The sequence below is a fragment of the Schistocerca nitens genome, chromosome 9, assembly GCF_023898315.1.
Source record: "Schistocerca nitens isolate TAMUIC-IGC-003100 chromosome 9, iqSchNite1.1, whole genome shotgun sequence".
Taxonomy (NCBI): domain Eukaryota; kingdom Metazoa; phylum Arthropoda; class Insecta; order Orthoptera; family Acrididae; genus Schistocerca; species Schistocerca nitens.
In genome coordinates this window covers 11,112,116-11,125,420 of record NC_064622.1, presented here as the reverse complement: position 1 = coordinate 11,125,420, position 13,305 = coordinate 11,112,116, and the positions used below count along the sequence as shown (strand labels likewise).

The window sequence follows — 13,305 nt, the reverse complement described above, 5'->3', positions numbered from 1 at the left end:
ATTCAATCATTTCTTTGTCACTTTCAGAGGCAGTGAATCATGCTGGTTCTCTGATTTGCATCTTGTTACACCCATCTTCAGTTTCTTGTTTCATATTTGTTCTAATTATCATCACTGTGGAGTCTGCAACTTTGGTATGTGTCATTATTAGATAAAGTAATGTCTATGTAATTTATGCTGGCTTAATTTGTAACTTGCAGTAAGTCTACCATTGTCAACTTAATTCTGGGAAATGACTGCCAGTAAACACAGCACATTAACACTTTCGCTGTGGCATCGGTGCAGGCGCGCAACTCTCCAGTGCGGCCTGGCAACGTGCGAGTGCGTGCCAGTAACACTCTGAAACGGCAGGTACTGTCATGAAACAGATTCGAAAACTGTGCTTCCACGCTATCATCACTCTGCAGCCTCTAAATGATAATCTCCATGCTATGCCTCGTCCTCACTACACAGAAAATCACTGTCGTCTAGTACACTAAGTAACTGTTCCTCTGTCAATTTAACACATTTCCTGCTCCTTTTCACATTGGAAGGTCCAGGTGTCTGTACATTAGTCTCCATTATGAACAATATATGTTCGATTAACTGACCACACAAAGGTGTACACGCTTTGATGCTAGCTTAGAAGCTGCAACTAGACTGAGTAATCCGACTGTGAGCGCGGACGCTTATCAGCGTCAGCCGCAGCGAAAGTGTTAATATACAAAATATACAGTACCACAAAGACTCAGTCTTCTATTTATACATTGCTCCGGTGCAGGATTAAAAACATAACCCCTACTCTAAGGACCATTGTGCAAAGGCACCAATTATCCATTGCTTACTACAGCAATTTGTAACTTCGAAAGAAAATTTGTATGAAACCAACAACAAATATATAAGATGTGGCATAGTGGCATATTACTGCAAAGTGTGAATATTTACCTTGGTTATTGTTATATAAACTTTACCATACCTTTAAATAACCTCCATATCTTCACCATCATTCAGTACCACTCATCAGTTTTAATTTATTCTGGTTTCTGCATTAAATTTGACAACTTTAACAAATAACAGATCAAACAGTCCTGCAGCATCCACTGTTAAGGTTTATACAATAACCTCAGAGCTGCTGTAACAGCAGCTTATTTTATGATGTAAGCTATGTGAAGAAAACTGCATTTCCTAAACAAAATAGCCCATTTTGCCTTTAAATGAACATTTGTTATGTTTATGCCTCAGCACCTGCCCCGTTTACAATTTGTTGTATTGGCTGCATAGGTAATCACATTCATGAGTTGAAGATACACTTAATTTGTTTGGTACAAACACATATGGAGCTCTTGCCTGGAGGGTCATGGGAAATGACGTGAATGTGTTAACTAATGAACTACAATAGTGCATCAGGCAGATCCCTGAAAAAATGGAATGTGTTTTTGTTTATTATAAAACACTTAAAGGTCTCTCAAGTGATATGTTTGCTGCTGCTGCTAACTCTTGTGTCAACACGAGCCTTCAACCTAATGCTGTCACCACTTACAAATTTATCATAATTAACAAGCCAGTGCAGCAAATTCTTAAGAGTGAGTGCACCTCAGATGTGAAGACGTGTTTGTAGAAACAACAAAGTCTCTGGGCACAGTTTTCTTGTGCTAAGTCATGTGTGACATTCATTGTTTGAAATGGCTGCTAATCAACTGACACCAGGACCTACTGCCAGTCAGTTAATGTTTCTATTAGAAAAGTGACTTTGGGTTGGCTGATAAAGATTCCGAGGTGAACAGCTGGACTCTTGAGAATGCAGGAACTTGTCATTCATAGTAGTATGGGAGCAGAGCTTTCAAACATGTTTCATGATGGTGCATAGCTGGAAGATACAGACAATGATAGTGATGAAATTGTTGAGGATTAAGAACCCTTACTGGCAGAAATTACAAACTCAGGTGACACTTAGTAGCATGATGAACCACAGGATATGTAGTATTATCCCTTGCAAAATGAAAATGTTTACTTATTCATCTTATTAGCAATATGCCAATGGATTTCTTTAGTCTACTACTTACCTATGATATACTCCATTGTACAGCTGATGAAACAAATGACAATGTTGTGAATATATTTCTGAGTGTTCATACAAGAATGGGCCTACAATTTGTAGATGAAAATATATTAGTCTAGATAAAATATTTGTCTTTTTGGGGATTTCATTACAAATGGATAATGTGAAATCTGTCCGATTACTGGAAAGAAGCTCCTCCTCTGTGCCAAAATAGTGGAACAGTAACGAGTATGAGCACAGACAGATATAATCATCATATTACATATGATGATTTTTTTGCTAAAAATCTACAGCCATTACCCACAAAAGCAGATGATTGATTATACAAAACATGACAAACTAAATTATTTTAACAACAAAATGTGATGTGTATTAAGGGGCCCACTGTATTGTGCAATGATAATGACCACCTGAGAGAAGTATTGAAGGTTTGTGCAATATATCAAGAGACTACAGCAGAGCTTTCACACATTGACTGCTCCTCGGCCACCAGCAGCGCAGCAGAGCCGCCTTCTGTGGCCACATGGCTGTCATTGTAGTAAAGAAGTTCACACTTGTCCAATGTACTGTATTGTGTAAGGGTGATAGTGGCTATCAACAGCAGTTCCTCCCATGATTTCGTGATCTGCAGACATGTGAACAACTGATAAAGCAATGACAAAGTGTTTAAATGCAAGGAAATAACACTGCAACTGCTTATTTGTTCGCATCAGGAGCTTGAATTATTTAGTACTGAAACTCCTAACAGCACTACCTATCTATTCTCTACAATAATATACCTTTTTCAGTTATAAAGATATTTCAGCATTGTGGAAAGTGAAATCCGACTAGTGTATGAAGGTCACCAATCTGTTGAAACATTCATCGTGCACCCATAAAAAATATCGATAGTCACCTGGTACTGCAGCAAGTTCTCTTAACATCTTAGTATGGCATTGAGTAGAATGCCACCACGCAGCCCCCACTGCTGCTTCCTCTTTGTAACGCAGCGACCGGAATGCCAATACATGCAAGTTAAGTGCAGGCTTGTTCACTGTGAAGGTAAGAGTTCCAACTGATACATCCTGGCTAGACATTGCACAATAATATTGTGGTAATTTTGGCCTCATACTTTCGCACAGTATTATTGAGCAAAGAATATTTAGCAACTGAGGGCATCTTTACCCACGAAGAGGCTTATCTTTAGGTGAATCAATGATACTCAGGAGAGGAAGATTGTCCTGTAGACTATTATACCAAGCAAAAGGCACTAAAATGTACTTGCTGAACAACACAGATGGCTTTAAAAATAAGTTTATTATGCACACGGGTCTGCTTCACAATAAATCTTATGCTGAAACGGTTGTTTTATATTTGTTGAAGGAGAAGATGCATGTTGACCATCGCTCGTGTGATCAATTACACTCAGAGGGGCGGAGGGGAGGAGAAAGACCCGCCATGAAGGAATTGTTAGAATGGGACGGAAATCAGTAGATGTGACGTACATTTACTGACAAACAAAGGTTACAATTTCAGAAAATTTGGACCTCTTATTCAAGAGAAAGGAGCTTCACAAATGGAGCAAGTCAATAATGCGTTGGTCCATCTCTGGCCCAAATGCAAGCAGTTATCCAGGTTGGTGTTGATTAATGTCGTTAGATGTCCTCCTGAGAGACATCTTGTCAAATTTTGTCCAATTGGTGTGTTAGATCATTAAAATCGTGAGCTGGATGGAGGGCCCTTCCCATAATGCTTGAAATGTTCTCAATTAGAATGAGATGTGGTGACCTTGCTGGCCAAGGAAGGGCTTGGCAAGCACGAAGACAAGGCACAGTAACTCTTGCTGTGCACAGAATGGCATTATCTAGCTGAAATATAAGCCCAGGATGGCTTGCACCATGATGGCAACAAAACTACGCGTATAGTCTATGTACTGCTTTGCTGGAAGGGTGCGCAGATGACAACCAAAGCGGTCATGTTATGAAATGAGATGGCTCCCAGACCATCACTCCTGGCTGTCAGGCCATATGGCGCATGGCAGTCAGGTTTGGATCCCACCACACACTTCTGGCAACATTTTTGCAGCCGATCATGGCCTGGAATCTCATTGACTGGACTAGAACTCTCTTCAGTGATGGGACCCACCTCAAACAGTTCTTTCTCTTGAATAAATCGGCCAATCTGAAATTAATGTGTGTGTCTACATGTACGTCACATCTAAAGATTTCCAGCACATTTGAATAACCCTTTCATTGTGCATTGGTTTTTTCTTTTAAAGAGTATTACAGTAGCTTTGCATCAGGTAAAACATTTTTCAATCTGAAAACACACTACACTGGTACAATAGGGTTAACAAGGAGTAACACCACCATGGAAACTGTATATGCAAAACTGAATTATAAACATACTGCTTGACGTTAGCAAACGTATGATCAGAAAATGGGATAAATGAGAGATTAGTTATATGGTGACGAATCCACATCAGCTACCAATTTGTACATGCGGGATACATAGGCAAGACCAGATGTATTATTTATATGAACGAAACACCATACGCTGGACAAAAAAAAAGCAGTCTTGCTAATTGACATGCTATTTTTCAATTGACAGTACCTAACAACACACTCTCAAAGTAAAATGACACTTTAAGAAAACCGAATAAAATAGAGGGACTGATTCTTCCAATGGAAGTTCCATGAGAAATTAGGAAGACCACTTAATGTGTATTTTATTGCTTAGCAGTGGGAACCAACTGAACAGAAAAAGCAAGACACGAAGTGTAACAGTTGCATGGACCATGCCAAGTGCACTGACACAATGAACGAGTACAAAGAGCTCAATCAATCCTGAATTCTGTACAAACTACTGTGTGATTAAACAAGGCTAGTGAGGATTTTGTTTTGTAACATATATTGTTAATATTCCCATAAAGATTTCTTTTCACCCTGTTAGTAACACCTGCCCTTTTTTCCCCCCTTTCCTTCAAAGATGTCCATTTGCGTGTCTGAATCTTACTTTCTTTGCATTCACAATAATCAGTGGTGATATCGAGATTGTCTGCAGTGATGCTTATGACAAGTGCAACTGATGCTTATGTGGTTAATTGTCAGTAACACACACCTACAAAACACAAGACTTCATGATTCTGCTCAAGTGTTATTTCAGCTTGTAGCACACACATGCTTACAAGTTTTCACGTCATAGGTTGATAGCTCATACTTAAAACTCACAGTGCGCATTAACATTTCCTGTCAAGCATTGGAATCACTATGTTTTCCTTAGCATCTTTATCAAAGACAGGTTTAATGTAGATTCCTGTTTACAAATACTGTGAGGATGTGCACCTGAAAAATCAATGATATTAAATTTTCTGTTTCAGGGCATATGACCAGTACTCTTTCCAAGTAATACCAGTAATGGGGCAACTCATAGCTGGCCAATGGAAACCATATCAATACCTTGTTGAAAGCATCCGGCAGTTCCCCTTTCAGGTAAGCTCAACAGAAATGCAAAACAATACCAATTACACAATATACATATAGTGTGTTGTGTGTACAAGTTTGTGTACTTTTTATCATTTGTGTCAGTAGTTTTAAAAAGTCTTTGAACCAGATGTGGAAATTTGTGAAGACTTAAATTTAAGATGTACACGTCTGTTTTATTACATATCTTATGATATTTTTTTTCTGTCTTCTGCACAGGATGCGTTCAAGACCATTATTGAAAACGCTGGCTTCTCTTGTGTTACATACGAGAATTTGACTTTTGGGGTAGTTGCAATACATTCTGGATTCAAAACCTAAATGTGTAATTAAAAGAAAGTAATAAAGGTATAAAAGGTTGTTTGAAAATGACTTTTTGAAACTTGTGATAAGTAATTTAATGTAATTTGCATCTATATCTTTTATAATACACATTATAGACGTGGCCATTACTCCACAATTTAGGAGTCACTTTAGAGAGCACCAAACTTTTAACCTAAACACTCAACCAGAGTAAAGAATACAGTTCCACTCAGTATCATGTATTTTACTGTGGAAACAAATGAGTGCTATTAAATGACTTATGTTGTGCGGTGAATTTACAAGCACTCTCAACAAACTTCCAATAAAAATTGATCAGCTTTCCAAATAGTACACCTTTTCTATAAGAAATGCACAAGCATTGCCAGAACAAATCATTTTTAATGATATATTAGTCATTTAATAATTTTTTAGCAACTGGCTACATCAGAAATGATTATAAGAACAGCTGCACATGCCTCTTAGGTAATCTAAATAAACAATTGCATCAGAGCTGCCAAATAAAAAGGAAAGTATGGCTAATGGAACTCTATAACATATACACAGATCATTCAACTTCTTACATGACTATGTAGGAAAGTCATAAGAAGAAACAGTACAATACTGGGACGAATATGTAAACTATGAAACAAAACAAAAAATATGAATGTATACTTCAAAAGGATTATCACTTAAGAATTAATAATGAACACAATCATGGAACAAAGCTGCAACCATCTTGCACAGCTTTAGTTTGAACTCTCATGGAAACAAAGCATTCAAAAAACAAAACATTTATTTTCTTCTATTGTGTAGTCAACCCCCATCTCAAACTGCAGTGTCACAAATTTATATAAGAAAGTGAGCAAAACACCAATACTGTAATAATTTTGACATTTTAGAATTATTTTTTGTTTTCCTTTAAATCCAATAGTAATACTGTCAATGTAATTCAATACAAATTCTTGCCTTGGAAAGAAGTCATGGAATATAACAAAACCAACAATTCTACGTACAGGTAGCAAAGTATGAATAGTTACAAATTTTTGAACAGTATGAATGCATTTCTCCCAGTGGAAATGTGGTTTTGCAAATATAGGACGGACTGCTGCCAATTACCCGCTCTTGAACAGCAGTATCGCTACCTGTCCTAAATAAAAGTAGATAAAGTGTCGTGTCTCGTGGGTCACATAACTTCCAAAGTTGCGGCCCACAATGCAGTGCCACGTTGGGTTGTACTTCTTATCAAATTCTTTCTTAATATAAGCTGCTATGTCCTGGACACACAAAGAGTAAAGAAAGAAAATTAGTATATGACTTATTCGCAGCCGATCACACACGCGCGAACGCATGCACACACAAACAAACAAAACTAGAAATCAAAATATAATCCAGGATTGTTTCATTGAACTTTCTGTTGTCTGAACCAGAACCAAGTGACTACATACACACTTTTCTGCTGTACTCTGGATAAAAAGGAGAGTAAATATCTAAGAACTTTCTTCTATTCTGAAATAAGGAAAATCAATGATTGTAAGGGGAGCACCACACCATAAGCAATCAAACTGTTCAGCTTGTCACACATGGCACTACTGTCAAGTGCTGATTTTGACTGTCAGCTTCAACACCATACTTGTTACCAATCAACATACAATTTGCTACACGGCTTGTTTACCTGCACAGTACATTTAGTATCCGACCGCTGAACAAAATGTTCAGATATCTGCAAGACTACTTCACGTGTACTCAGAGGGGATAATCTGAAATCTAATACTCTACTGCTTTGTTACTGACCCTAGTCTACTAAAACACACCGAAAATTTCTCTTTTTTTCCTTCATTGTACCTACCTACAGTTCAACATCTCCTTTCCGAGGTAAGTAGCAATTTATCCTTTTCCCAAAATTACTGTAATTCCATCCCGAGCTTTACATTGTTTCAAAAAATGTAAAGTAGGAATGGTTTCCTGTACATTACAATTGTTTAATGGCACCCAGATGCTGTTGCTACACTCTTAGTAACTTACAAACACTTAAGCCAGCAACATAATCTCTGAGAACTATAAGCACTGAGCACAAAGTTCATACAGAACAGTGCCAGCCATGAACAACACATTTGGTGGTGTGCTAACTCATATCCATCTCATCACAATTTTTGCCAATGACAATTGGCTACCATGAAGTTGAGCCTAAGATGGAGGAAACTTTGTAAAAGATTAATGGAAAATCTCATATAAAGATGTGAAACAAATACTAACAAAATCGGCTGTACTGAGCTGAGGTTACATACTGGCCAGCCCCTTTATCTCTCTGTTAGTATTTGAAACTTTGTAAAACTAGCTCAGATACCGAGACTGGAAGGGATGGTCATTGACTTTCTTATGATGATCAACACGGCACACCAAATTTGAAAGTTAACCTGAGGTATGGGGTGTTGGTGGTGGGTGGAGTTCAACAAGTAACAAAATGAACTGTTACCTACGACAATTTTGAGCCTGTTATTCACTCTATTTACTTTAAAAAAAAATTAAAATTTGAAAACATACTCTCCATTTAATGCAAAATAAACACTACATTTCTGGCACAACACCCAACTTTTCCATCACTATTCACAGCAGAACATGGATAGTCACAAAATATTTTGGTTATAATACTACGCATTCATATGTTCATGATATTGTACAATTGTAATAAAATTTATTGTAATCAAAGCAAATTCTGCAACATACATGCATTCGCAAGATTATTTTATATGAATGCAATCTGTTAGTGCATTTATTTATTCATTCATTCATTCCCAGGGATCCTTTCAGAATCGTGTAGTATTTTTCATAATACAATGAAAACAAATATAACCAACAATTATACACAGAATATATGCTTTATGAGAGTAAGATTCGTATTTGTTGACTTTGCTAATTCACAACCAAATTGTCACAATCCAACCTAATCTCTATCTTGGGCTATGCTACAAGATTTCAAGGTTGTGTGTGTGTGTGTGTTCCCTTATCTCCAAACAAAATAATGCTTTGGTGACTGAATCTATATTTGCTGTTCCAATATCTGCTTCACATATACTACATTTCATCATGGCAATGTGCAAATTCTGTTTTTTAACTGATTCAGATAATTTTAACTTGTGGCAATCTGTCAAAGTGAAAATATTGGTTCGATATATATTAAGTGGCAACATAAATGCTTAACTTTTTATTACATAATAGAAAAACTTTTGCAAGAATTTGGGTGCTTTACATGTACATATATTTTGAATCACCTAAGAAGGATGTACTTTAGGGTCTAACTTACTGCCACAAAGTTCATTGAAGATTGGGCACATCTTCAAGATGAGAAGGATATTGCTTGTTTTTAAAAGAACTTGCATGGTATTTGCAATAAGTGGCCTGGTGAAACTACATAAAAGGAACCTTTACTGGAACAGAAATTGAATGTAAATTCAATGACCTGACCAATGCACCACCCCATGGTGGTGCAGTGGTCAGATACTTTACTCCTTACCGGGCGATGACAACACCCCCCCCCCTTCCCCAACTGGTCTATACACATTTTGGATTCCACTAATTCTCTAACAAAAAATACTAGTTCTTTGAAAAGGGATTGGCCAATCTCTTAAGATTTTGCAATTCCTCATTCCACAAATTATAGGTAGTTGTTTCTAAAAAGGGATGCTACTTTCAAATTTCGGACTATGAACATATATGCTATCACCAGGTGTTTCACAGGCATTGTCCAAGTGGTTTGCTGGTTTTTTTTCTCTGAGACGATAACCAAATCAACAAATTAATTACGTGGGGACACATTAACATGGGTTCGTAAACACAGTTCTGCTTTACTCTTTCCATACCTTTGGCATAAACTTCGTGATTTTTAAAATTACCTCATACATGAGCGCTTAACTGAATGAGGTCAGAAGTAAAAACCAAACGCTTCAAACAACTTACCTTTTCAATGTTATATTTTTCTAATGCTTGTGTTGCACAATCTACTGCATCCTGCTGCATCTCCTCAGACATATCAGCATTTTTTATCACTGCTTTTCGGTCAGACATCGTTCTGGGCCTATAATTAAAACAGGAAAATTAAAATACCGACAACACGCCATTAATGCAGACAACATACTATTAATGCGAGTTCATGCACAATTTATTTGTCATAAGTAACACATGCAGGAAGCAACAAGTTAACCTTATTCATACTACAATTTAAAACCCACACCTGTCAAAAGTGACTAGACATCTACTTTCATTTTACGGATGCAGTGTCTAAACCTGGATTCCTAAGTAGAGCAACATAATATAACGACAGAACGTGAAAATTTAGCTCTGTATTAGGATGCTGAAACTAAAACAAACAATAGGGGAGATGACAATGATGACGCTAGTCTGCCGGTTACAAACCGACGATACAATTCAATATTTTAAATATAATAGAGAAAATTGTCTTACCTTAAATTATCCTGTCCTCAATACACACGACGCAAATTTTAATTTATAATGGTAACTACGCTCCCCCTTCAAAATACCTTAAAGACTAAGCAACATTGACTTCCCTACAATTGCGGGCAAATCCTCTTCATTGAAAACTGAATTCCTGCAACCCTATTGGCTGAAGCTTAGAGTCTTCTACCAGGGTCTTCTATCAGACCAGCATGCATTGCGAATCTGCGCTCTTCGTCGTCTGTCTCTTGCTTTCTCACTTACATGCATTCTTGCGTCGACACCGATAGTGTTTTGGAACCATGCAAATCAATATTCGATGACGACATGGTTAAATTTTTAACAAACAAAAGGAAAAATGATGGCAAAGATATGACTAACTTCAAAATTACTGATGCACTAATGCTTTTACATGCCATATTCTATTGGAACCGAACGTGCACTAAATTTTACTCTATTAGAATTTCATTACTGTACCAATTTATGTTCAATTTAATGGAGTCAGAAAATGTTGCTTTTACGGTACTGCTCATGGGCTGTTTCTAGAATCATAAAAAAGGTATTTCCGTCAAGTAGATCACAATCAGTAAACGGAAGTCAAATTTTGCAAACATTTAGAAACAAGCAACACATTCTTGAGTAAAGAACAGATACAGGAATTGCTGTAATAAGCGAAAACCATAAAACAAGTACACATACTAGTACTACTAAACTTTATGCGTAAATGAGATTACTCACAGTTGCACTAGAGCTCGGTTATAAATCAGCCGTACGGTGATGTATTCAGTAAGCGAATTTCGATTTAGGGTTGGTTCTTACAATATTCTCAAATTTTGACTGGGCTAACAAGCGAACTTGTATTCGCGGGAACTTCGTTGCGTTTGACACAACGTCAACAGTCTTTTCTTTATCGATCTTTCGCCTAGTGATCGTTGGACTAAATGAATGTATTTTCATTTTGCAACAGTTGGCAACAAGCCGTTGTAACAATCAATTTGGCGCCGGAGAACTTGGCCGCCATTTAACGCCATTTTAGTGTTTTGGTCGCGTGGATTTTAGATTGTGTTATTAATATTCACAGTGGAGGGAGATACAGAGAAATCAGATATGTCTTACGGTAGAAATGAATGTCGAATTTATGTGGGTAATCTTCCACCGGACATCCGTACTAAAGATATTCAGGATTTGTTTTATAAATTCGGGAAGGTAACTTTCGTGGACTTGAAGAATAGAAGAGGACCGCCGTTCGCGTTTGTGGAATTCGAAGATCCTAGGTAATGTAAATAATGGAATTGTTTTGACCTATGTGCTACAATTGTATGTATGGTGGTGCGTATTTATTTTTCTCATAATATATTATGTAATTCTGTGAATGGTTGCCGGTTAGGAGTTCCTTTTCAAACTGCAATGTGGAAGGGAAGTTTTTGGGTTTTTAGCGGTTGGGTTCGAAGAAATAAATGGTTTAGTGTTACAGATACCTATAGAAGACTTGACCATTATCTGACATACGTATTCCGAATCTATCTTGTAGCTTTAGGTTTTATGACGAAAAAATGTTGAAATATGGGGCGACGGTAAATAGTAGAATAAGCTACGGGTCAGACTTACGACCACATCCTTTATTTGGCACTCTAGCCAATGTGGCCAGCTTTTGCCAACTTGTAGCCGGACTATAATCTAGCAAACTGACTTAGACGCCTGGCCGCACTACAGATCAGTCTGTCGCCGCAGCCGAGATTTCAAAGGTGGTCCAACATCATTGACCATGTGCAGCTAGCTTAGTATATACTGTCGCGAAATTGCAAAGTTGTGAAAGAATGAGATTTCCTTCATATTTTACCTGCAGTGGTAAATAGCAAAAGAAGTAGTAGTGCTTTGTGCATCACATGTACCAATTCCTTGACGTGAGAAGGCTTGAAATAACTAGGCAGTAGTTTCATAAAGTTTATTTATTCATTCTTTCGTTCATTAATTCTTAAAACTATTCAATCAGAACAGTAGGGCGATTTCATCCCAAATCATACACTGCATATCAGTTAATCATGAGTTTCACAGGGGAAAATGTATTCGACTTATGTATGATACGTTTTAAGTAATAAGAATTTTCCACATTTTCAAAGAAATACTCTGCATTGGCTGTAGAATACTTTTAATAAAAGTCACGACCGGTTTCACGACAGTAGAGGAGTCATCCTTAGGTGATTCTTTTCGGCGATGATCTATTAATAAAAATCTTTATGAGCTGAGGATGCGTCTCATAGTAACTTGAAAGAGGTCGCGACTATTAATAAAAGTATTCTACAGCTAGTGCGGATTATTTCTTTCAAAATAAGAATTTGCAAGTTCTCTTGACTTTTCAAGTGTGGTAGAGTGTAAAATATATGTTTTGTAGGCCTAAATTAACTAGTAAACCAGAAGTACTGGAGAGAGGGCAGACTTTTTGCTTTAAAGCTCCCTCTGCGTATGTACAAGCTGTGGTGTCACGTACTTATGGGCTTTCTTTTAACTGCGAAATTGAGGAAGAAAATCAAAAATTTTAGAATGTTTATAACGTAATTTTTATTCAATTTGGAAAGCCACAGATTGCGGACGCTCCTGTTATATTACCGCATACAGCTGAACTATTAAGAATGTTAGCTTTATCTTCTGCAATGTAGGAAAAGATAGATTGCTACACAAAGCTTTTGGCCACAGCCTTCATCAGCAAAAGAGAAACATACACCTCGTGCACATGAGACCACTAGCTCTCTCAGATGGGCCGGAATACTGGGCATGTGGCCAAAAGCTTTATGAATGTGTCTTTTAGTTGTGCCTGTCTGCAACTTAACGTGTCTTCTTTACAGTAAGTAGCAACCTAGGTTTTCCTACATTATTGATGTTCCCACCTGGAGTTGCTATTGTTTCATATGCTGCAGCTATCTCTGTTACATAAATATTTTAGTAAATATTTAAAAAAGTCATGTTTGTATGAGTGTACTCGAAAGTGTGTATTATTTGATAGTAGTTGGAGCAGTTGCAGTGAGGAATGACTTTTCTGTGTAAAGTGTTAGTTTT

General features: G+C 37.2%; 3 protein-coding genes across 4 annotated transcripts in view; 2 read left to right on the top strand and 1 right to left on the bottom strand.

The window, feature by feature from the left end:
* The window catches only part of LOC126202899 (2-methoxy-6-polyprenyl-1,4-benzoquinol methylase, mitochondrial), a 194,832-nt gene extending 188,961 nt beyond the window's left edge, over window positions 1-5,871 (top strand). Inside the window, exons 4-5 of the mRNA XM_049936976.1 lie at window positions 5,397-5,508; window positions 5,719-5,871. Coding sequence (XP_049792933.1) covers window positions 5,397-5,508; window positions 5,719-5,820 — 214 coding nt within the window. The 3' untranslated portion in view covers window positions 5,821-5,871. The remainder of the gene's footprint in view (window positions 1-5,396; window positions 5,509-5,718) is intronic.
* An 11-nt stretch (window positions 5,872-5,882) lies between these two features.
* Window positions 5,883-11,148, bottom strand: LOC126202901 (dynein light chain 1, cytoplasmic). 2 transcript variants are annotated; one of them, XM_049936979.1, is made up of 3 exons: window positions 10,990-11,148; window positions 9,757-9,874; window positions 5,883-7,076 (listed from the first exon to the last, which is right to left on the bottom strand). In XM_049936979.1, the coding sequence occupies exons 2-3, from the start codon at window positions 9,862-9,864 to the stop codon at window positions 6,915-6,917; spliced, it is 270 nt and encodes an 89-aa protein (XP_049792936.1). In that variant the 5' UTR covers window positions 9,865-9,874; window positions 10,990-11,148; the 3' UTR covers window positions 5,883-6,914. The 2 variants fall into 2 exon arrangements, with proteins under 2 accessions (XP_049792936.1, XP_049792935.1); XM_049936978.1 differs by lacking the exon at window positions 10,990-11,148 and adding an exon at window positions 10,261-10,440.
* A 77-nt stretch (window positions 11,149-11,225) lies between these two features.
* The window catches only part of LOC126202900 (serine/arginine-rich splicing factor 1A), a 101,491-nt gene continuing 99,411 nt past the window's right edge, over window positions 11,226-13,305 (top strand). Inside the window, exon 1 of the mRNA XM_049936977.1 lies at window positions 11,226-11,525. Coding sequence (XP_049792934.1) covers window positions 11,359-11,525 — 167 coding nt within the window. The 5' untranslated portion in view covers window positions 11,226-11,358. The remainder of the gene's footprint in view (window positions 11,526-13,305) is intronic.

Bases quoted from the DNA above. Each gene is read 5' to 3' on its own strand.
- LOC126202901 (XM_049936979.1), bottom strand. From the start codon at position 9,864: ATGTCTGACCGAAAAGCAGTGATAAAAAATGCTGATATGTCTGAGGAG. The intron at 7,077-9,756 runs GTAAGTTGTTTG...TTGTGTGTCCAG, and splicing joins AAAAATATAACATTGAAAAG to GACATAGCAGCTTATATTAA.